This window comes from Orcinus orca, chromosome 1 (assembly GCF_937001465.1).
Source record: "Orcinus orca chromosome 1, mOrcOrc1.1, whole genome shotgun sequence".
In the NCBI taxonomy this organism is placed as follows: domain Eukaryota; kingdom Metazoa; phylum Chordata; class Mammalia; order Artiodactyla; family Delphinidae; genus Orcinus; species Orcinus orca.
Genome location: NC_064559.1, coordinates 130,026,484 through 130,049,240, shown reverse-complemented (window position 1 = coordinate 130,049,240; position 22,757 = coordinate 130,026,484). Strand labels below are relative to the sequence as shown.

Below are 22,757 nucleotides of genomic sequence, written 5' to 3'. Positions count from 1 at the left end.
GTTTCTATAACACACTGGGGTTATTGTGCCATGTTTCTTTCTTAGAATGTAACTCACAAGAGGTCAGCTGGCCTTGTCTTGATTAATCTGTTCATGGAATACTTACTGAGAGCCTGCAATGTGCCAGAGCCTGCTTGGCTCCAGGGGATACAAGGAGGAAAGATAAAATCTCTTACTAAAAGAAACTCCAGACCTAATGAGGGAGAGGGTTGGAGTAAACCAACAATCAGAATGCAGAATGATCAGGTTCTGGTGAAAGCAAGCCTAGGGTAGTCTAGCAGCCCAGTGGAGGGGTGGGGGGGTGTCCCAGAGGGCTGCCTGGAGGAAGAGACTCCTGAGCAGGATGAGAATAAGCAGGAGTTAGCCAAGGGAAGAAAGCAAGGGAAAGGTCAGCTCAGGCACAGGGAATAGCTCGCAGGGTTTCTGGAGACCTGCAAGAATAGAATAGTGGTTCCCTTCCTTGGCTGTGCTTTAGAACCATCACGGAGTTTTAAAAGGACAACTGTACTCAAGTCCCACCCCAAACAATGAAATCAGATTCTCAAGAGGCAGGGCCAAGGCATCAGCATTTTGTCAAACACTCCCCAGCTTGTGCCAATGTACAGAGAAGAACATAGGTGAGCAGAGGTGAGAGGTAAGAGATGTGTACTAAGAAGGCAGGTGGGGACCAGGTCAGTTGCCCTGCTGGGTTTGCAGGGTGACCAGCCAACTGAGAGGTTTCATGGGATGCAGGGCTTTCTATGCTAAAATCAGGAGTTTCCTGGCAAACCCTGAAAAGCCACAAGAAACCACTGTAGGGTTTTAAGCAGAGGCATGACATATGCGATCAGACCATGTTTCTGAGAGATCACTGGTGGTGGGAAGGGGGAGCACAAAGCCTGGTTAGAAGGCTGTTGATGTAACACAGGCTTAAAGGAACATATTAACTCTCCCACAGAGCCTGTGAGTTACCTGGAATCCTCATTTTATTGAAGAGGAGACCTACCAGAGGTCATGCAGCTAGACGGTGGCAGAGCCTGCATTCTCTCCCCATTTTTCAACTCCAGGCCCAGACTTCCTCCCACACCAGGAGCCACAGGCAAAGCCTGATCCACAGGCTCTCCATGTGCTCATGACTGTCTTGCAAAGTAAGGGAGCACAACTATTACTTCTCTCTCTATTTTAAAATAATCTATCTCTCTCTTCTTTTAAATCAGTTTGTCGAGTTTAGGACCGCATATATAGAGTTTTAGTATTGACAAATAGAGTGAACCTGAAATTAAATTTCTAAAATAATCATGAAAATTCTTGGGGAGATGGAAATTCTCTGCAGTTTCTTTTGCTGTGATACACACACACACACACACACACACACACACACACACACACACACACACACACAGAGTATTCTACCAATTCCCTCATAGCATCACAGGGCCCTTGGACAGACGGAGTCATAGAGAGGTCTTACAGTCTGATGTGCTTGCTTACTGATGAGGAAACTGGCATCCTAGGGCCTTGCTCCAGGTCAATATAGGTCAGAAGCAGAATATGAATCCATGTTTTCAAGTGTCAGGCCTGAAGGGTACTGCTGTTCCTTCACATTGCTCTAAGAGTAAGCCATACTCCAACTACAAAGTCGGAGCAACAGAATTCCTAAACAAGATCTCTTGCCCCTGTCCAGTAGGTCAGCACTGTCCAGTAGAACTTTCTACAATGATGGAAACGTTCTATTTCTGCCCTATCCCACATGGTAGCCAGTAACCATATGGCTATTGAGTACTTGAAATGTAGCTAGTGCATCTGAGGCACTGATTTTTTCACTTTAATTTATTTAAATGTAAATAGCGACATGTGGTTACTCCATTGGTTAGCACAGCTCTAGAGACAGTAAGTTCCCGGAGGTCAGGGGCCATGTCTTATTCATTAGGTCTCTGGAACAGTATTCCCTCATGAAAGGGACTCAGTAAGTGTCTACTGAATTGAATTAATTCAAATTTAGAAGTCCCAAATGCTGCAAGAAATATAATTTTACTACTGTGTGTTTTGAACATAATCCTGTGCACCCGAAATCAGATGGTAAACTAGGAGAAATTAGTGAAAGGTGAATTTTTGATATAATGTTAATAAGAGTATAACTCTCAGTGAAGCAAAAAAGCTAATAAAAACAAACACATTTTAATAATGTGACTTTCCGAGCAATCTAGCCCATTCTCTTTGAACTCTCCTTTCATGTCTTAAAGGGAAATCTATACTGGAATAAGCACTGATGTTTTCAGTGATATCGTTGAGTCCTGCAATGACGTGGGCTCCATCCTGGCTCTTTTATCAGGCAGCTGATTCACAGTCATGTTTCCTGTTGCATCCCCCTTGACTGGTACCCTGATACTCTCTGGAAAAACAAAACCAAAAGGTTCTCAAACACTCATTTTTACCCTGAAACATCTGATCCACTTTCAGAGTTGAATTATCATCTTTGGAAAGATGGTACAGGGTAGTGTTTGAATGCCATCCCCACTCTGCTGTTTCCTAACTGTGTGGCCTCTCTTTCCCTATCTGCGAACTGGAGATACGCCTACCTCATAGGTGTGTTCTAAAGATCACATGAACTTGTTTGGGAAGGGCCAGCCAGTGCTGCCTGGTAAGAATAAAAGTTGATGCTTACTGCAGGCTCACAATATGACCAAAACTGGTCCAAGGGCTTTGCTTATATTAACCCCTTGAATCATCACAACCACTTTATGATTATCACTCCAAGCTCTCTTAAGAGGCATGATGAGCAAACTTCCTCTGGAGAGAGCCTGTGTTTTAACCATGTAGGATACTAAACTATTTCACAAGGAATGAGGACTTGATGAATACCATTTTTATTACTGTTTTTGCAAAATATCTTGAAAATCAAGAGTCTAGTGGCTTTTAAGCCCCTGCCAGATTACCTCTCATTTATGACAGCTGTTTGTCTGGGGAAGAAGGCAGTTATTTTTTAAAAACAATATGGCTGGGAACATAACCCATCCCAAGCTGATCTATAGCAACTCATCTAGTTAGAACAATGCAACGGACAGAAGCCAAAGCTCTGTGTCCACCTGGGCAATGGAGGGTGGCAGTGGGGTGGGTCCTAAGCCACTGGTGTTCACTAGCTTGCTCACTGGCCCTTAGGTGAAAGTCAGACAACTCTACCAGAGGAAGGTCTTATGAAGCTAATCCAGAACATCTTCCTGAGGTCAAGGCAGAGCAATTGCAGATGTGGACATGAGTCAGAAGTCCCTGGGTCATCCACTGAGGTATGATTCATGATGTACCCTTGCATTCTCATGGGGAGGCCACCTGCCTAACAGCAAATGACCTCGTTCCCTTCTGGTACTTGCTCTGGTTCCTGAAGTTAAGATCTTGGCTAACGAGCATGTATATTGATGAGAGTGTGTACATGAGTGTGTTTGCGAGACAATGATGAATGACTAAACCCTTAACCAAGGTTTCGGATTTTGACATATCTGGTGTGGTCTGATTAGCTTGTAAGTTAACACATCGTAGGTTCTAATGAGACTGAAGCCAAAGAGTCTGTTTATAAAAGCTGTTTGGTTCTACACAGAGAGAAACTGTGTGACCATGGATGTTAGGGAAGAATACTGTAGGTAGGTAAGTAATGGCTAGTGTAAGAGGCTCAGCATAAAAATAGCACCAGTACTGGGAAAAAAATTCAAAGGGCATCTTCACTGATTAAAAATTCATTGTCTCACGGCTTCAGAGGCCCATTCTGGGCAAATTTTGCAAGCAGAATTCAGAATCTCAAAGAGGATTGTTATAATGCCCTGGGGTAGCCAAGGGCAGTAAAGCAAGAGAAGAGGTTTCCTTGTTTCCTTCCGTTCCCAACTACTGTGGCCAAAATCTGGGTGGCAGGACCACTGCCATTTGAAGCCCACACATATCCTACAATTCCTTGTTTGTTGTTTTGCTGATACTCACCAGGAACCAGAGTGCACCCTGGCGGAAGGGGTGTGGCTCTCTCCAGGGCAGGCAGCTGTGTTTAAGACCTCTGGAGAATGCAGTCACTTGTTTACACAGCTAAATCAAACACTACCTTGGGAGAAGAAGCTACAGTAGCAGCAGGCTTCCTTCTTCAACTGCGACCTCTCCAGCTCTAATTCAAATACATTAAGTAATAGATAAATTATCTATTAAGTGGGAAAGGATGTCCAGTGGAGGCAAAGAGAGAAAGAATCTCTTTTTCTGCTTGAACCTGATAATCAAAGGGGATTGGTACTCTGTGCTGACACAGTACTTTGACTAATACACCCAGGACATGTGAGGGATGATGAGTCTTCAGGGATAAGAAAAGCACTACACTCTGAGAGACACGGCCTCTACAATCCTGCCTCTTACTAATTTGACTTCCACACTCAGGCTGAGAACAAAGTGGCTGATGAATGCCAAATGAGGTCTCAAGTGGTCCCGCTGGTGGACCTGGAGACACGTGGGGTTCCTTCTGGAAAATGCCAATGGATGCGGGCAAACATCCCAGAATGAATTTCCTGGCATATCTAGACCATAACACTCAAGATTTGTTTCCCAACACGTGGAAAAAGCCACTGGATAAAATAGTTTGGTGCTGTTTGAGTTGGTTGAGTTGGTGAGGTAGAGGCCAAAGGCGTTGCCATACATTTTATCTAACACACCGGGCACCGTGAACAGACATCTGAAATGTTCAACCACAGAGAGTGAGGAAATGCACCATGACAGGAAAACAAAGGGATAGGAAATACACAGCTGTTAAAAAATGTCCGTTTCTAAAATAAATAAATACAATAATGAAACAAATAAAAAGGTCAGGTTGGAGCATGAAGACTCACTAGGACAAAGCCACCAGGTGATGCTTCCTGTGTAGTTAGGTCCAGGGAAAGGCAGAACAGCCTGGCTGACAACCGCAGGGGATTTTAGCTCTCAACGCTTTCTTGTTTAACCGTTCCAACAACTTTGGGAGGTGAGTGTTACCATATTAAAAATATTTCATAATCAGCAGAGCTGGGCACTGACCATTGAAAGGGTCTGCCAGTCACAAACACCCAGTCTAGCCACCCTGGAGAACGCTGCCCTGGCTGTGGCTCCACTTATCCTCCTCATTTTTCAGGCAGGGGAACAGCGATATTGCCCGAAATCACAGAGCTGGTACATTATAGCAAGACTGGGGTTTCAGAAAGATCTCACTGGAGGCAGTCTGGGAGCTGAACGGAAGCAGTGAGAGACCAGAGGCCCAGAGACCAGCTAGGAGAGATGGTACAGGCCGTAGTAAACAGAGGCCGTACATGGAGAGGCTGAGGAAGGGGGATTTAGGAGATAATCTGGAAGATATTTGACAGTCCTTGGAGGATCTGTGACATTTTGACTTTGGATTTGTGTAACTTGTTTCTCCTCCATTAGATTGAATTCTAGCAGCTCCTTGAGATACCACTACTAAGGCCTTATTTAATGACAAGCTTATCTCTCTCAATAGAATGTGAGCTTCTAGGGGTCAGGGATTAATTGTATTTATTCAGAGGTAGGTAGTTCAATTCATGCGAATATATGAATGACTGAATGAGCTCAAATCTCTTTGGTTTCCTACTCTAAACCTAGTTATTTCCAAACAGAAAAGACTGAATCACAATAGTGTCTGTTATTCTGAATAGAACAAAATAATTGCTGTCCCTAACCAACTCATTATGTAATTTATCCAAACAATACTGACTGAACCCCCTACTAATATGCCCCTTGTGGTACAAGAAAGAACTTCCTCTCCAGAGCCAGACAGGTCTGGATTAGAATTCTGGATCCATGTCTTATCTGCTGTGGTATGTTAGGCAAGTCAGTTTTTAATTCTATAAAATGATAACAATTATGCCTGCTGGGCAGGTAGTTAGGAGCGTAGCATGAGATGACATGTAAGAGTGCCCAGCATAGTGGCTGGCTCACAGCAGGCTCAAACACAAGTTCCTTTCTTCTACCTACAACTCGAGCCGACCCCCACTCCTCCCCAAACTGTGTTCTCCTTCCTCAGCCCAGTTCTATGTTTCTGAGAGACCGATGAGCCATAAAATAAGGTCATTGCCCATGAGTTGCTTATGATCCAGTTCATGGCTCTTAAAATAATATTGCTCTAATGGTGTAGACTTTTGTACCCTTCTGACCTTTCCTCTACTTCTCCCTAGCCTCCCACTGCACATTTGGAGACAATGAATCAACAGAAGAAAGCACTAGGACAGATATTATGCAAATCCCTATACATCTGACTAAAGTAAATTACATGATCAGTAGCTTTACCTTCCTAATCCTATTTTTATTTAGGCTAGCCTGAAAAATACGCTCCCTGAGCACATTCTGGTTGGGTGGTGGTGGCATGTGGCCAGGACCATGCAAGGTACAGAGGAAAGGTGGTCCAAAAAAATCCCCCTACTGATAATTCATCAACAAGATAATCACCATGTAGATAAGAGTTATGCACATATATTGAGTGTGTTGACAGCAGAGGTAAAAGCAGTTAATGAATACATGTTTTTTCAAGACTTAGGGAAAGGAAGTTGTACCTGGTTAAAGTACAATTTTATGCCTTGATCAGAGGTATTTTCATATTAAAGTGTGGCTGAATTCAGCTTTCTGATGCTAAATTCAAGACCTGAAATTCAAATATACTATGAAATTTAAATACACGGTGAATTCTAAATAGTATTCCATCTGTGCCAGGCCTAACCCTTCGCTGAACAAGGAAATCAAAGGGGAGGGGTGTGGATATTTGCTTTAACTAAAGGATTATCAGAGGAATTTTTCTAATTGTGCTTTTCTCAGAAGAAAAATATATGTGAATAAGACATATAAATTATGAATGTAAGAGTATACACATACCAGTTTAAGATATTTACCTACATGAAGACTCATTTGCCCTCAGCCTCCTTAGATTTGGAGAAGAAGGTGATCAGAAGGCCTGTAGAGATGACTCTTTCCACGTGTTAGAGATGTGATGTTCCCAAAATGTCACCTTCACCCCTTTCCCTGGTTGACTGCCCACCTTCTGACCAGGAAGTCTGTCCTTTATTCTTGTTTGGTTTTTTTTCCCTGCTAAGGGCAGGGGATCAGGGGAAAGACTAAACACGGTTATGGGATGAATAAGGTTATAGAAGCCCTTTACTGAGGAGGTGCTGCAAGGGCAAAAAGAGTTCTGGAAAGTTCCCTCCATGCCTACTTTCTGGAGGATTTTTAGCCACAGCAATCAGAGAAGAAAAGGAAATAAAAGGAATCCAAATCAGAAAAGAAGAAGTAAAGCTGTCACTGTTTGCAGATGACATGATACTATACACAGAGAATCCTAAAGATGCTACCAGAAAACTACTAGAGCTAATCAACGAATTTGGTAAAGTAGCAGGATACAAAATTAATGCACAGAAATCTCTGGCATTTCTATACACTAATGATGAAAAATCTGAAAGTGAAATCAAGAAAACACTCCCATTTACCACTGCAACAAAAAGAATAAAATATCTAGGAATAAACCTACCTAAGGAGACAAAAGACCTGTATGCAGAAAATTATAAGACACTGATGAAAGAAATTAAAGATGATACAAATAGATGGAGAGATATACCATGTTCTTGGATTGGAAGAATCAACATTGTGAAAATGACTCTACTACCCAAAGCAATCTACAGATTCAATCCAATCCCTATCAAACTACCACTGACATTGTTCACAGAACTAGAACAAAAATTTTCACAATTTGTATGGAAACACAAAAGATCCCAAATAGCCAAAGCAATCTTGAGAACGAAAAATGGAGCTGGTGGAATCAGGCTCTCTGACTTCAGACTATACTACAAAGCTACAGTAATCAAGACAGTATGGTACTGGCACAAAAACAGAAAGATAGATCAGTGGAACAGCATAGAAAGCCCAGAGATAAACCCATGCACATATAGTCACCCACCTTATTTTTTGATAAAGGAGGCAAGAATATACAATGGAGAAAAGACAGCCTCTTCAATAAGTGGTGCTGGGAAAACTGGACAGCTACATGTAAAAGAATGAAATTAGAACACTCCCTAACACCATACATAAATATAAACTCAAAATGGATTAAAGACCGAAATGTAAGGCCAGAGACTATCAAACTCTTAGAGGAAAACATAGGCAGAACACTCTATGACATAAATCACAGCAAGATCCTATTTGACCCACCTCCTAGAGAAATGGAAATAAAAACAAAAATAAATAAATGGGACCTAATGAAACTTCAAAGCTTTGCACAGCCAAGCAAAACATAAATAAGATGAAAAGACAACCCTCAGAATGGGAGAAAATATTTGCAAATGAAGCAACTGACAAAGGATTCATCTCCAAAATTTAAAAGCAGTTCATGCAGCTCAATAACAAAAAAACAAACAACCCAATCCAAAAATGGGCAGAAGACCTAAATAGACATTTCTCCAAAGAAGATATACAGACTGCCAACAAACAGATGAAAGAATGCTCAACATCATTAATCATTAGAGAAATGCAAATCAAAACTACAATGAGATATCATCTCACACCAGTCAAAATGGCCATCATCAAAAAATCTAGAAACAATAAATGCTGGAGAGGGTGTGGAGAAAAGGGAACACTCCTGCGCTGCTGGTGGGAATGTGAATTGGTACAGCCACTATGGAGAACAGTATGGAGGTTCCTTAAAAAACTCCAAATAGAACTACCATATGACCCAGCAATCCCACTACCAGGCATATACCCTGAGAAAACCATAATTCAAAAAGAGTCATGTACCAAAATGTTCATTGCAGCTCTATTTACAATAGCCCAGAGATGGAAACAACCTAAGTGTCCATCATCGGATGAATGGATAAAGAAGATGTGGCACATATATACAATGGAATATTACTCAGCCATAAAAAGAAACGAAATCGAGTTATTTGTAGTGAGGTGGATGGACCTAGAGGCTCTCATACAGAGTGAAGTAAGTCAGAAAGAGAAAGACAAATACCGTATGCTAACACATATATATGGAATCTAAGAAAAAAAAAATGTCATGAAGAACCTAGGTGTAAGACAGGAATAAGGACACAGACCTACTAGAGAATGGACTTGAGGATATGGGGAGGGGGAAGGGTAAGCTGTGACAAAGTGAGAGAGTGGCATGGACATATATACACTACCAAATGTAAAATAGATAGCTAGTGGGAAGCAGCCGCATAGCACAGGGAGATCAGCTCGGTGCTTTGTGACCACCTAGAGGGGTGGGATAGGGAGGGTGGGAGGGAGGGAGACGCAAGAGGGAAGAGATATGGGAACATATGTATATGTATAACTGATTCACTTTGTTATAAAGCAGAAACTAACACACCACTGTAAAGCAATTATACTCCAATTAAGATGTAAGAAAAAAAAAAAAAGGAGTTCTGGAGCCACTGAACCACTGTCCACAGAAGGGCCAGAATGGCCCCAGAGACATCCTCCTGGGCCTTCAGGAATGGACTGAAAGTCCTGATTGTAAACCAATTCACAAGGTTAATATGAAGAGTGGCTTCACATCCTGGTTAATGCTTACACACAGTCAGTCTGAGAAAAAGCTACGTTCCTCACGTGGTCTGTGGTTCAAGGGTGGACATCCTTGTGGTTCATAGAAAGAGCTGCCATGCATCAAATGGCTCTACTATGTGCCCAGCCCTCTCCAATCTCATCCTCACAGGTGCTTGGAGAGGGGGGCACTAACAGCCCCACCTAAGAGATGGGGAATCGGGGGCAGAGAATTTATACACAGGTTTAACTAGTCATGGCACAAATGTATTGAGTGCCCTTCACACTTCACTCACTTTATCTTTAACAACAACTCTGTGAGGTCTGTTGTGCTATCTGGATTTTACAGATAAGAAAACTGAGCCTTAGCAGGTAAAGTGTCTTTCCCAGAGTGATGTAGCTCATGGGCAGAGATCCAGGCCCATTTATCCTCACTGGCAGGTGAGAAGGTTCCCCAAGCAGTGGCCTAACATGGCATACAATGACCAAGCAAGGCAGCTCGGGAGGAATGGGACACTCTCCAGGATACTCAGTGGAATTTCCAGTAACTAAGGCCTCACCCCGAGCAGAAAGAAAGAGGACTTAGCCCTTCTATTAGGTGAAGAGAAAACTTACTGAATCACTCCCCTTTCCTGTAATGACAAAAGGCTTAAAAGTTTGCTCTTAGTTCTTGGACCTTCTGTTGTTCAATACCACATGTGAGTGCAGCACTAACCTCAATTGACATAATTTACATTTTAGAGTATTTTTGCTGAATTTTCCTGAAATGATTTTTTTCGTTTTTGGAATAGGCAGGGAAGTAGGCATCAAGGCTGGCCCAGAAGTTCTCACAGCTCTTTAATGAAAGTCATATTACTGAAAAGGAGAGGCTCAGTCAAGCCTTGAACAGCCTATGAAGGAACATGCTTGCTGCCCTGTCCCGGAGAGGCCCTTAGAGCCATCCCGAAGAGGTTTTCATGCCCTGTCTGCTACCGAGTAGTCCTCAGGATGAGAGCTGGGGAGTTTCCAAAGCTCCTCCAGACTTCCCAAAACACAAGGACAAAAGCAGAAAATTCCAGGACCAGTTGTAATGACAGGATTCTACCTCACCGCTTTTCAGACACCCCCCAAGCCCCCCTCCCCCCCTTCTCCTTTCAGTTTATTCCCCATCACTTTCCTCCTTCTTCCCGCTCCCCTGCTCCCCAGGGCAGGAAGATCAGAAACCTCAGCATAATTACCTGCTGGGTTTCTGCCACCATCAAAACCCCTCTTAGGAACCCCTGGGGCAGGCCATTGACCTGTGGCAGTCTTGGCCTTTGCTTAGGAGCATTTCGCTGGGCTAATGGGATTGCAAGGCCCTAGGGAAGTGTTGGTGGCTTATGTGAGATGCGATTAGCAGTTTTGTAATCCCTAGAGGAGCACCAGGAGTGGCTCAGTGGCTGGGCCTGATTTCACTAATTCCACTCTCCTCCTCCCAAACAGTATTTTTTGTTTGTTTGAATTTTACTAAAAAGTTAATATTTATTAAGTGCTTACTAAATGCCAGGCACTGTCTTAAGTGCTTTGCATGAATTAACTCAGTTAATTCTCATAGCAAGCCTATTAGGTAAGTATTATTAATATCCCCACTCTACAGATGTAGAAACTGAGGCACAACTAGCAGGGATTTGAACCCAGGTGGTCTGGCTCCAGAGATTGAATTCTTAACCATTTAATATATACTAAGTATCTGCTGCGTGCTTGGTGCTACATTAAGCACAAGCTACATGGAAAAAATGATCCTTCAAGAAAACAAGCCCTTTACATCACCGTGCAAATGTCAAGTCAAACCTAAGACAAGAAGTATTCTTTATACTGATACGTAGTACCTCACAAAAATATTGTGAGACCCACTGAACTCTATTCTGCAAGAATAAAGGAAGAGACTGCCTCCATCTACACCCCATCTAAAAAATCCTGCCTATATTATAAGCACAGTGGTGGACAGTGGCGGGCATGGCCAGGGATGGGGACTTAGCTGGTAGAGGCACCGTGAGAAGACGACGATGTCAATTGAGTAATCGTACAAGGGGACTCCAAGCTCCCACCAATCTAACAGGTTTGTAAAAATACAGATTACCAGGCCTCTTCCCTGGGAATTCTGAGTCAGTTGATCTGGGTTTGTGTCCAGAAATCTGTTTTGTAAAAAGCACCCATGGTCATTCTTGTCTTCAGACAAGCTGGGAATCACTTTGTAATGAGCTGAATTTTGGTCGTGCTGCTGCCACACCTGACCCCTTCTGAAACGCCACCTAGAGAGCCTGTGCCGATATTTCCATGGTTCTGGAGAGGGAGCATCACACACTCCGGGGAAATTCTGGTGGCACCAAGGGCAGCAGGAAGTCTTTAAGAGCACTGTGGTGACAGCAGGTGCTGGGCTTTTTCTCATGAGTTAGTTATCCTCAGGACCAAGGAGTCTGGGGAGAGGGGCGTGCTCTTGGGGGCCACTGGCTTAATTCCCTCTCCTATTGCCCAGAGCATCTTCTACCTGCTCATGGTTCTATATGACATGAGGCCCAATGGTAGGTGTGATAAGCCCTCAGGTGGAGATGTTCCCTGGAAGTTTGAGGTCGAGAATTCAAAAATAACTAGGATGGGCTCCTTGACTCTGATAACTCCAGCCTGCTGATCTGCCAGAGACGGACATGTTAACCGCTAACTTGAGTCTAACTTGAATATGGTCTGAAAGAGATGTAAAGAGGGGGCCAGGGGTGCACAGAGGAGTAAGTGACTAAACCTATGTCGAAGCAGAAGTGACATTTGAGAGCTAAGTCTCAAAAAGTGAATGAAGAGAAGCTCAGTAGATGGAGAAGGAAAAGTCCTTTCAGACTTCTCTGCCTTGTGTTTCTTCTTTTGGGGAAATACCCTCCCCCACTTCATAGTAGTCATGCACAGTCCATGAGACTCAGATGAAGCTAACTGCGCTTGCCTTACCTCGTGGTGGCACACGATCCGCTGAGGGATTGGGACAGGTAGAGCGGCCAGGCCAATCTGAGAACTCTCTAGGAGTATTATGTATGCTACGGGAAAGCCACTCCCTCTTTCTGTGTAGTTTTTTGGGTAAAGATGACCACTGAGGGCTGTGAGCAGCTGACACACTACCAAATGGAAAGGGTCTGGCTGAGAGCAAAGTTGGGCCAAGGCAAGCAGAAAGGTAAAATGGAAGGACACAGTGTCCTAGGTCCCCTGAACTTCCGGGTTATGTCAACCAGTAAATTCTCTTTTTCACTTAAGCAAAAAGGCTTTCATAAATAGGCAGAGAAACAGCCATTTGCAAAGGATGAAATCATGAGAAGCTGGGGTGTCCCTGAGGGTGGTGGGAGGAGCTGTGGAGCAGAGCTGAAGATGTATGAGTGAGCAGAGGCTGGGAAGGTGGGCTGGAGCAGGTTTGGAAGGGACTTGTGTTCCCTGAGGATGAGTCATTAAGATTGTAAGAGTGGCAGTGATGCCAGCAGATGTGTGTTTGGAATGTAACTCCAGTGTCAGCGTGGAGAAGCGCCTGAACCAACAGAGACTGGACCCTGGAGTCCAGGGAGTGAGCCTTTAGAACAGGCTAGTGGAGAGATGACAAGGCCTCTGGGGCTCAGAGAGCCTGGCAAGCAAGAGGAGGAGTGGAGAAATACCTAGAGATGAGGAGCCAAAGCTCAGTGACTGGACGTAACAGAGGCAGTGGAGGAGTCAGGACAGCAGGCTCTGAATTCAGGCACACCAGATCTGCATCCTGTCTGTTCTACCTAATAGCTGTGAGATGGGATCTTATTTAAACTCTTTAAGCCTCAGCTTCTGCACCTGTAAGTGGGAATGACGATAGCATACACTTGATGGAGCTATCAGAGGATTGAATGAACTAAGGTACGTAAAAGCGCTTAGCACGGTGCTTGGCAAAACGTTACACAGTAAGTGAGAGCTGTTGTGTGGAAGGTGATTTAAGGTTGACCCTTAAACCTCTAGCTTGAGAATTTGGAAAAATGCAGAGGACCGTGATCAGGATAGGAAATGCTGAAGGAGGATAGGTTTTATGGGTAGTGAGAATACAAGTTTGTTTTGGACACGTTGAGGCTGATGTGCCTGTATAACCCAGGGGTGGGAGTGACCAGCAAGCAAGGGGACCTCGGAACTTGAGGTTTGGTGGACATACCAATGGACAGCCACTGAAGCAATGGCAGACAGGAGATGGCTGAGGACAGACACGACACTGTATGAGCTACAAGGCAGAAGGAGTAGCCAAGGAGGAGTCAGGGAGCTGTTAGGAGGCAGAAGATGTGAAGAGGGAACTATTTAATTGTGGATAAGCTGTTAGAGAACAGGATCCATCTCTGGGGGCTGTGGGAATTCTTGTTTCTTCAGTGGGGAGAATGAGATTTGAAACCCAAGACCACTTGACTTGCTAAGGGATCTCTGGCTCCACCTACAGGGCTGTCCTGGAGGGGCCCAATGTGGCCCTCAGGTGGCTTGCTGCCCTTACCTCCAGGTATTGATTAGCCAGGCGTAGTGTGCGATCAGTGATGTTAAATATATCCCTCCAGTCGAAGTTGTCCATGTCATCAGCCTGGCCCTCTCGTGGGCCCCTATAGAGGAAGTTCAGTACGGCTTCGGCAGTAATACCTTCTTCACCAAGCTGCCTATTCCAAGAGGCTTTTACTGTTGGGTTCTCCAGGGTGTCCTTGGGAAGAAGCAATACAGTTACAGCATTTAGAATTCCACAGGGCTTCCCTGGTGGCGCAGTGGTTGAGGGTCCGCCTGCCGATGCAGGGGACATGGGTTCGTGCCCCGGTGCGGGAGGATCCCGCATGCCGCGGAGTGGCTGGGCCCGTGAGCCATGGCCGCTGAGCCTGCGCGTCCGGAGACTGTGCTCCGTAACGGGAGAGGCCACAGCAGTGAGAGGCCCGCGTACCGCAAGAAAAAAAAAAAAAAGAATTCCACAGGATCTTTGGTCTTGTTTTTAGGCCATTTCTAATTTTTAACAAATGGGATAGACTTTAAGGCTCCCTAAAAATCTAGTGGGTTTTCTTCCTCATAAAGCATATCTATCTATACCCCATTTCCCCCCAATACATAGGTCTCTACAACAGAGGGGAGACGTGTATGTGGGGATGGGGCAGAGGGACAGGGCAATGGTATATAGGAAGCTTTCTTTTTCTTAAGGATTTTCTTTGGTTCCCTTTTAATTATCCCTGCTATGCAGGACTCTTATCTCCTGGTTTTGTGAAACTGAAAATGAGACCAGAGAGACACGCTCAACCACCTTTTGCAGTTACAGAGCTGGCCCCTTGGGGAGATGCCCCTTTGAATGTGAGGCCCTCAAGTGAATTCATAACAGGAAGAAACCTCAGGAGGTTACTGGTCTTATGGTGGTTTTCACATTTCCCCAGAGTTTCAGAAACCTATATCCCACCCAAAGCCGGTGATTCCACATGATGACAGCTTCCAAAACTGGTGCTTATTATATTTTGATCTAACTCCAGGGGTGATTAACCCTATATTGGGTAAAGGAAACAAATGGAACTTTCCTGGCCTTTCTCCTCCCCCCGCCTCCCGACCTCTAATACCATCCGTACTCTGATCATGGTCATCTGCATGCTCTTGTCAAAGAAGTACCAGATCTGGGGCCCTACTTCTTCCCAGGCTTTGACCAACTTCCTGAAACGCTCCAGCTCTTCAAACGTCGAGTTGGCCTAAAACCAGACAGAGACAGCAAAAGAATGGAGAGAGAAAAAGTGAGAAAGAATCTTGGTTGTACCTTTCCTGTCACAAACCCTCAATATTTAGGAAAGGCTTTTCAAGGAAGTGTCTTTATTTTCTCAGTTGATTGATATTTCCCAGAACAATCAGCTATTTCCCACCCTCCCAGATTGACAGAATCTTATTTCTTAGTATCTCAGAGGTACTCATAATATTGATGATGTTATTGTCTCAGAACCTCATTAAAGCTGGATTTGGACTCCCTGTGAGCAAATGCTCTTCCTCCCTTCCTCCCTATCTTTGTCTGTTCCGCGTAGCCAGGCTTCAGAGAACTGTGAACTCTTCCCTTAGGGATAGAATTCAGGCAGTGAGGAAGAAAATCTCATTGTAGGCTGCATAGAGAGGGGAGGGCCAGGCAGGGGCATTGGTGCAAAGCCTTCCAATGATGTCTGTGGATGGGGGAGGAACCAAGAGTCCACTTAGCAAAAAGCAAACATGAGGCCCACCACCAGGAGGGCACAGTAAAAAATATAGACACACACACACACACACACACACCACACACACCACACTCATTCACACATACACACACATGCATGCACACACACTCTCATTCTACTGGGTAGCCAGAGGAGAAGGCAGAAGGGACAAGACCAGCTGGGACCTTACGTTCTTCAGTATCCTGCGTATTGCGGGGGAATCCGGAGTAAAGAGGATTTTTCCCATCAGCAAAGGCTTTGCTGCCCTCCAGGCTATTTTGGTTAGAGGGTTTGACTCCAGGCTCTGGATCAATGCATTACAAAAGGTTGCTGTCAGGAGAGAAGGGACAGATTTTATAGAAACTCCCCGTTGCTCACAGCTAAACATAGTCATTAGTGTGTTCAAATCACATGTCTCATTCAACTGTATGCTGGAGGATTTGACAAATAACCTAAATTAATAGGCTGTACCCCACCAATAACAAGCTCATCATTAGTAAGTAAAAATGCCACAGTGCATCTCAATAAAGGCCTCATCAGAGAAACAAAGGATGGGGCTTGCCTTGTGGTTTTTTTTCTGCTTTAGAGGAAGGTTGAGAAGCCTGCTTATGCTTATTGCAAGGAACAGAGGCCATTCTCAGATGAAAGGGACCAAGAGGCCAAACAAGGCCTCCCCTTGCAATCTCAGCTTTAGTCTCAATAATTTCCTTTCAATTAGCTGCTTAACTTCTCTGTTGTGTGTGGCTGTCTTAGGGCCCAGCTGCTTTTGGTGTGTGCCTTGCTGCTGCTTTTCAATTTTTAACTAGAGGGTTGCCCAGCTGCATTTCGTCCGCACCCCACCCTCCTTTACCCCACAGGAGCCAAAAAAAAATAGTGAAAGGTGGGAAAGATAACTTGCCAGCAACTTGCCATTTGGAAAATAATTCAGTACTACACACACGGATTTTCACTACATTGTGTTTGTAAAAACATCCCACAGCCATGTTTACTCTCCAGAGCCCTTCTGACCCCAGCTCTGCTTGCAACTCTGGGTTGCCTCCTCATTTATCTTTCTCTTCCTCTAGAACGTAACCCTAGTTCAATCAGATCAGTGGGAAATGTCCCCTCCGTTCCCATTCCAAGTGGGTCTCAGTTCTTTCCATGGCTCACTTCCAGAATTCTTTATGAGCACTACCCGCGTCCTGCTTGGGGAAATGGACTCTCTGGAAGGAGAAGCCTCTTTGCCCAAGGCCCCTCAACAAGACCAAGGGAAAATCAACCCCAGGATTAATTTCACCTGGAAGTGTTAACCCATCAGCTTAACCAACATCAGAAGCCAATTTATATGCAGGACTTAGAAAACTTACTTGTTCTTTTGTCATAAGAATAGATAGGATCTTTCCTTGTGGAGTCAATCCCCAGGAAGGCTTTATAGTTATTGTCTTCATACCAGTTGAAGGAGAACACCCGAGAGCCTCCTCCCTCTGGGTAGCCACACAAGAGGTCAGACAGGGTGCCCATCAGCTGTGTGAACGTCTCTGGACCGCCAGTCTGCACGAGTGGCCTGGTCACCCACAGCAAGTCTTGAACACTTGGTCGGTGGATGAACTATGGCAAGGCAAAGGCTTCAGGTTATGCTAAGGTAGTCAGAGTCACAATCCACTGTGAAGTCAAAGCTCCAAAGTTTGGGGAGACCTTTGCATAGGCATTTGATTTCCAGGTTTGAAAGAAAACATATATATGCTTAGCAATCCTTAATCCAGCTGTGAAATAAAATCTACTGCCATCCACTCAGGGCCTAGGAGGAAACTAGGATGAGCCTTAAAGAAAATAAAAGAGTTAACCTCCAAAGTATTTCAATATTATTTCTCTTTTCCAGTCCATTTAGTTTGAATTCCTTGGGAATGTGTCCTTGGGGAAACAGAGAGAATATTTCTCTACCAGTCAGTTCTTAGGTTCTGTTAACCTACCAAGATGGAGCTACTGGAAAACTGGGAAATAAAATAGAGGAGTAGCTCTGTCCTAGAAAGGCAAAGTCGGGGCAAATTTCTTTGGCCAAATAGTTTAGAATTTAGCTTTCTATATTTGGAAAATTATCTTCTTATTGGCTTAGCTTTACCAAAAGTGAACTCTTCCATTTCCCTGAAATGTGTGGTTTGTGGTTTCTTTTAGTGTTTGTGTGTGTGTGTGTGTGTGTGTGTGTGTGTGTGTGCGTGTTTTAAGATCTAAGCAAATATAGAACAGATGAAGTCTCCATTCTTGGGAAAACTATTTTTAAATTCTTCACCAAACTAAGAAGAGGCTGGTGGTCATCTCTCCATATTGGTACCGGTGGCACTCAGTGGCCTTGTTTTCTGAAGGTAGATCTAAAATGCTGAGAACTAAGTTGAGGGCTGCCAGAGTTGCCAGGGTCTCAGTTCCCATAATACCATTTGACTTTAAAGGAAAATACAAAATAAAAATCATGCTGCTTTTATTCCCAAAACACACTTGGTTACTTATTCTCAAAGGCACTTGGGGATTTAAAAAACCATTAGAAAAAAACCATTAGGATTCAAACAGGTGAGACTGAAAACAGTTCTCCCACTGCAATAAGTGATGTTTACCGGTCATCTCCTCTCTGTCCACATGCCAACACTTGCTCTCTGAAACTGCTGAGCACCATGTAGAATCCACATATTGAGTCATGCCTATAATCACAGTCTAGGCTTCAATAATAAAGATGGAATCTCAAACTGCTTCAACAACAGTTAAGTCTTATGACAGTCTTGAAAGGGGTTATTACCATTATTATGTTGCTCATTTAACCAAAGCGCTCCGAGATGAAGGGGCTGTTCCAGAGTCAAATAGTCTAGTATTAGTTAACATAAATTGGGCCATCTGCTTCAACGCAGTCACGAATGCTAGACTTGCTATCTAGACAGACAAGAAACCTTCTGCAACTCCCACATGGAATTAAGAGCTTTAATATGCTTTGGAGATTAAAAAAAAATTCTCTAGCAACTTCAACCCTATTATACTGATATGAATTTTTAAAATGCTTATGAAGAAAAGAATGTTAAACACAGACTCCCCCTGCAGCAGGTGGCCATCAGTACAATGGGCCCTTCTCTAACTTTCCCTGCACGGCACTCTGCGCAGGCTGAGCTTAGTTTTATGAGGAGAGATTCTAACCATGCAGCTTTCCAGGTTGGTAAAGCCCAAGTCAGCTGAGAATACTGGAGGGGAAAAAAAGTTTAGGGAAAATTATATTTCCCCTTTTGCCTCTCTTTCATAATCCTCATTACACTTGAAGATAATTGTTCGTTTCACATCTCTCTTCCCTGTTGGACTATCCATTTCACAAGGCAGTGACCATATCTGTCTCTTCATCATTATGACCCCAGCACCTCTCATCTGTTGAGTGGAGAATCATTTTATATATGGGCAAAGGCTTGGCATTTGATTAAACTGTGCGCATCTTTTACAAAACAACACAAAAAGTCACTATCTTTGTGAGGAAATGAGTATGTAATATGTATGTAAGACACTTAGTGCCTGTAAGCACTGTGTAAGTGTATGCGATTACTATTAATGGTATAGATTTATGTGGATTTCAAGAGCATAATAGAATATTGGATCACATCAGAAAGAGCGGAAAGACTTAGATTCAGCTGTCAGTCCACTAATAATCTGCTACACCAGACAGAGTGTTATTTCTTTCTAGGTGTGAAATTAGACGAACAGTTCCTTTCTTACTGCCTCCGACCCAGGAGCACAGATAATTAAGGATATGAACAGGTTTTTGAAATTGCTAGATGGAAAGATCAAATGTATTTCTCCTTGAACAGGTCTGAGGTACAATTAAATTATCTGATGTAATAAGTGTGATAAAATGGTGGAAAGATAATGAAATTATATTACTATCATCAAGCCACTTACTTCTTGAATTCTTGGCGACATATCAGATAATATTCTTCCCCACGATCTCAGATTGATACCTTGAGAACTGCTGTCCAGGAGTTTGGGAAGCTGTAATTTATAGGAAAAAATATTTTTGAAAATATAGTATATATATGTAGTTCTACATATATACATGGGTGCTATCTGATCTCCTGTATGCTTGAAAAATATTTCCTCCCTTCTTTTTGATCACGGAACCTCTTCTGAAAGATTGCTTTCAGAAACAAACTTCTTTCGTCTACTCGAGAAAATCAAAGGTTCTTATTCTCAGCCCTGCTGAGCTAGGCAATCACAAATAGTTTCATGGTGACATTAAATACACCAAAGTGATCCTGAGTGCTGGTTTAGCAACACCAGACAAGGCTCCTGGAGGAAGGAAGACAGAGCACAGCTGCTGGGGTGTAAAGGAAGGCCACGTGCAGAGGGTGCCCACCTGTTCACCTCGGGCTTCCTTGTCATTGTTGTCCCTTTATGTCCTTTCCAAACAGGTTGTGTCTCTTCCTCTGTTCAGCACCACTTTTATGGAAGATTCGGCCAACTCCAGAACCTTTCTTTTTAAAGCTGCGATTGGCAGCCTTAAAGAGAGAGAAGTTCCCTTGCAATCGATTCTCTAAGTGACGCCAGTGTTCTGGTGACCCCAGGCCCACGCGGCGATGCAGAGCTGTTTGTGCGTTTTCCACCGCGGTGGGGAACGTGGAAGTTCACAAGCTTGCTGGCTCCAAGTCCCAGAGCCTGAGGTGAACACCTTGTTTTCCGGAAATCAAGTGCAAGTCCTGAATGAATAACTTCATTCTTCATAGTTTCAAAAATGATTGAATCACCGAGTCTCTGTTTTTTAGGACTGAATTCTAACTTTTAAGATTGTGATTTTCAAACTCAAGTGTGCATCTTGAGTAGGCCTGGAGGGGAATCTTCATTTTAACAAGCTCAACATATAATTCTGATTCATGCATTTATGGACCACAAGCCACAAGCCTTGCCTTTTTATTTGCCAGTGTGGCTCTCCTAAATGATGGGTGTACTGATCCAGCTGCGGCAGAGAAGAGGAGCAGGTGGAGTTAGGCTTTGAGCAGCCCAGCCTCCTATTTCTAGCTGTGGTCCTGCTCCACTCTCTCCTGGCTGTAGGTGCAGGAGCCCTCGTATTCTCTCTGACTCTGAACTGAAGAATAAGTGTACGTACACTCTTGGAGCATCAACATTTCAGGCTTACTTTCTAACTGTAATATGAAAGGCTTTGTTACATATGAGAGCTACAAAGCAGACAGGTGGAGAATTTTCTAGAGGAAGGAGCAGCAAAGCCACCAGTGAAACTATACCCCTGAGAAGAGTCTTCTCTCCTTAACCTTAACACTGGGCCTAGGTTTTGGTCTTGCCATGACTGCTTTTCAAACTCCTTGAAAATAGCTTCAGTGTATGTTGGGCAAAGCGCTTTAATTGCCGAGAAGAACAGGTAGGAAGGGAGGAAGCCAGCAGGTAAAAATGTGTGCCAATGGCAAGATATCACTCAGTCCTGTTGACTCTCCCTCCTAGCTATCTCCAATAAGATCTGTCACAGATGAAAGGGGATCTAAGATACACATCAATTAAAATGCCATTGTGGACCTTATTTTTTTTTATTTTGATCTGAACAAACCAGCTGTAACGATCAGAGGGAAAGTGAACATAACTGGGTATTTGGTAATATTGAGGAATTAATGTTAATTTTGTTGGATGTGATCATAGCACTGTGGTTTTGTTAAAACAAGTAAGTTTTTATGTTAGAGATACATAGGGAAATATGTGAGGATGAAATGTTGTCTGTGGTTTGCTTTAAAAGACTTCAGGGAGGTTTAGAGGAAGATGGCGGAAGAGTAGGACACGGAGATCACCTTCCTCCCCACAGATACAACAGAAATACATCTACACGTGGAACAACTCCTACAGAACATCTACTGAATGCCGGCAGAAGACCTCAGACCTCCCAAAGAGGGGCAAACTCCCAAAGAGGGGCAAGAAACTCCCCACGTACCTGGGTAGGGCAAAAGAAAAAAGAAAAAACAGAGACAAAAGAATAGGGACGGGACCTGCACCAGTGGGAGGGAGCTGTGAAGGAGGAAAAGTTTCCACACACTAGGAAGCCCCTTCGCGGGCGGAGACTGCGGGAGGCGGAAGGGGGAGCTTCGAAGCCGCGGAGGAGAGCACAGCAACAGGGGTGCGGAGGGCAAAGCGGGGAGATTCCCGCACAGAGGATCAGGGCCGACCGGCACTCACCAGCCCGAGAGGCTTGTCTGCTCACCCGCAGGGGCGGGCGGGGCTGGGAGCTGAGGCTCGGGCTTCGGTCGGAGCGCCGGGAGAGGACTGGGGTTGGCGGCGTGAACACAGCCTGCAGGAGGTTAGTGCGCCACGGCTGGCCGGGAGGGAGTCCGGGGAAAAGTCTGGACCTACCGAAGACGCAAGAGACTTTTTCTTCCCTCTTTCTTTCCTGGTGCGCGAGGAGAGGGGTTTAAGAACGCTGCTTAAAGGAGCTCCAGAGACGGGCGCGAGCCGCGGCTAAAAGCACGGACCCCAAAGACGGGCGGGACACGCTAAGGCTGCTGCTGCCACCACCAAGGGGCCTGTGTGTGAGCACAGGTCACTATCCACACCCCTCTTCCGGGGAGCCTGTGCAGCCCGCCACTGCCAGGGTCCCGGGATGCAGAGACAACTTCCCCGGGAGAACGCACGGCGGGCCTCAGGCTGGTGCAACGTCATGCCGGCCTCTGCCGCCGCAGGCCCACCCCGCACGCCATGCCCCTCCCTGCCCCCCGGCCTGAGTGAGCCAGAGCCCCCGAATCAGCGGCTCCTTTAACCCCGTCCTATCTGAGCGAAGAACAGACGCCCTCCGGAGACCTACACGCAGAGGCGGGGCCCAATCCGAAGCTGAGCCCCTGTGAGCTGTGAGAACAAAGAAGAGAAAGGGAAATCTCTCCCAGCAGCCTCAGAAGCAGCGGATTAAAGCTCCACAATCAACTTGATGTACCCTGCATCTGTGGAATACATGAATAGACAACGAGTCATCCCAAATTGAGGAGGTGGGCTTCGAGAGCAAGATCTATGATTTTTTCCCCTTTTCCTCTTTTTGTGTGTATGTGTCTGTGTGAGATTTTGTCTGTATAGTTTTGCTTC

General features: G+C 44.6%; 1 protein-coding gene across 2 annotated transcripts in view; it reads right to left on the bottom strand.

Annotated features, from left to right (window-relative positions):
- The window catches only part of ABCA4 (ATP binding cassette subfamily A member 4), a 136,641-nt gene that overhangs the window by 74,316 nt on the left and 39,568 nt on the right, over window positions 1–22,757 (bottom strand). For both annotated transcript variants that reach the window (XM_049714008.1, XM_049714005.1), the window contains exons 7-11: window positions 19,593–19,682; window positions 17,039–17,279; window positions 15,883–16,022; window positions 15,090–15,206; window positions 13,997–14,194 (exon numbers count right to left, since the gene is read on the bottom strand). In XM_049714008.1, coding sequence (XP_049569965.1) covers window positions 13,997–14,194; window positions 15,090–15,206; window positions 15,883–16,022; window positions 17,039–17,279; window positions 19,593–19,682 — 786 coding nt within the window. The remainder of the gene's footprint in view (window positions 1–13,996; window positions 14,195–15,089; window positions 15,207–15,882; window positions 16,023–17,038; window positions 17,280–19,592; window positions 19,683–22,757) is intronic.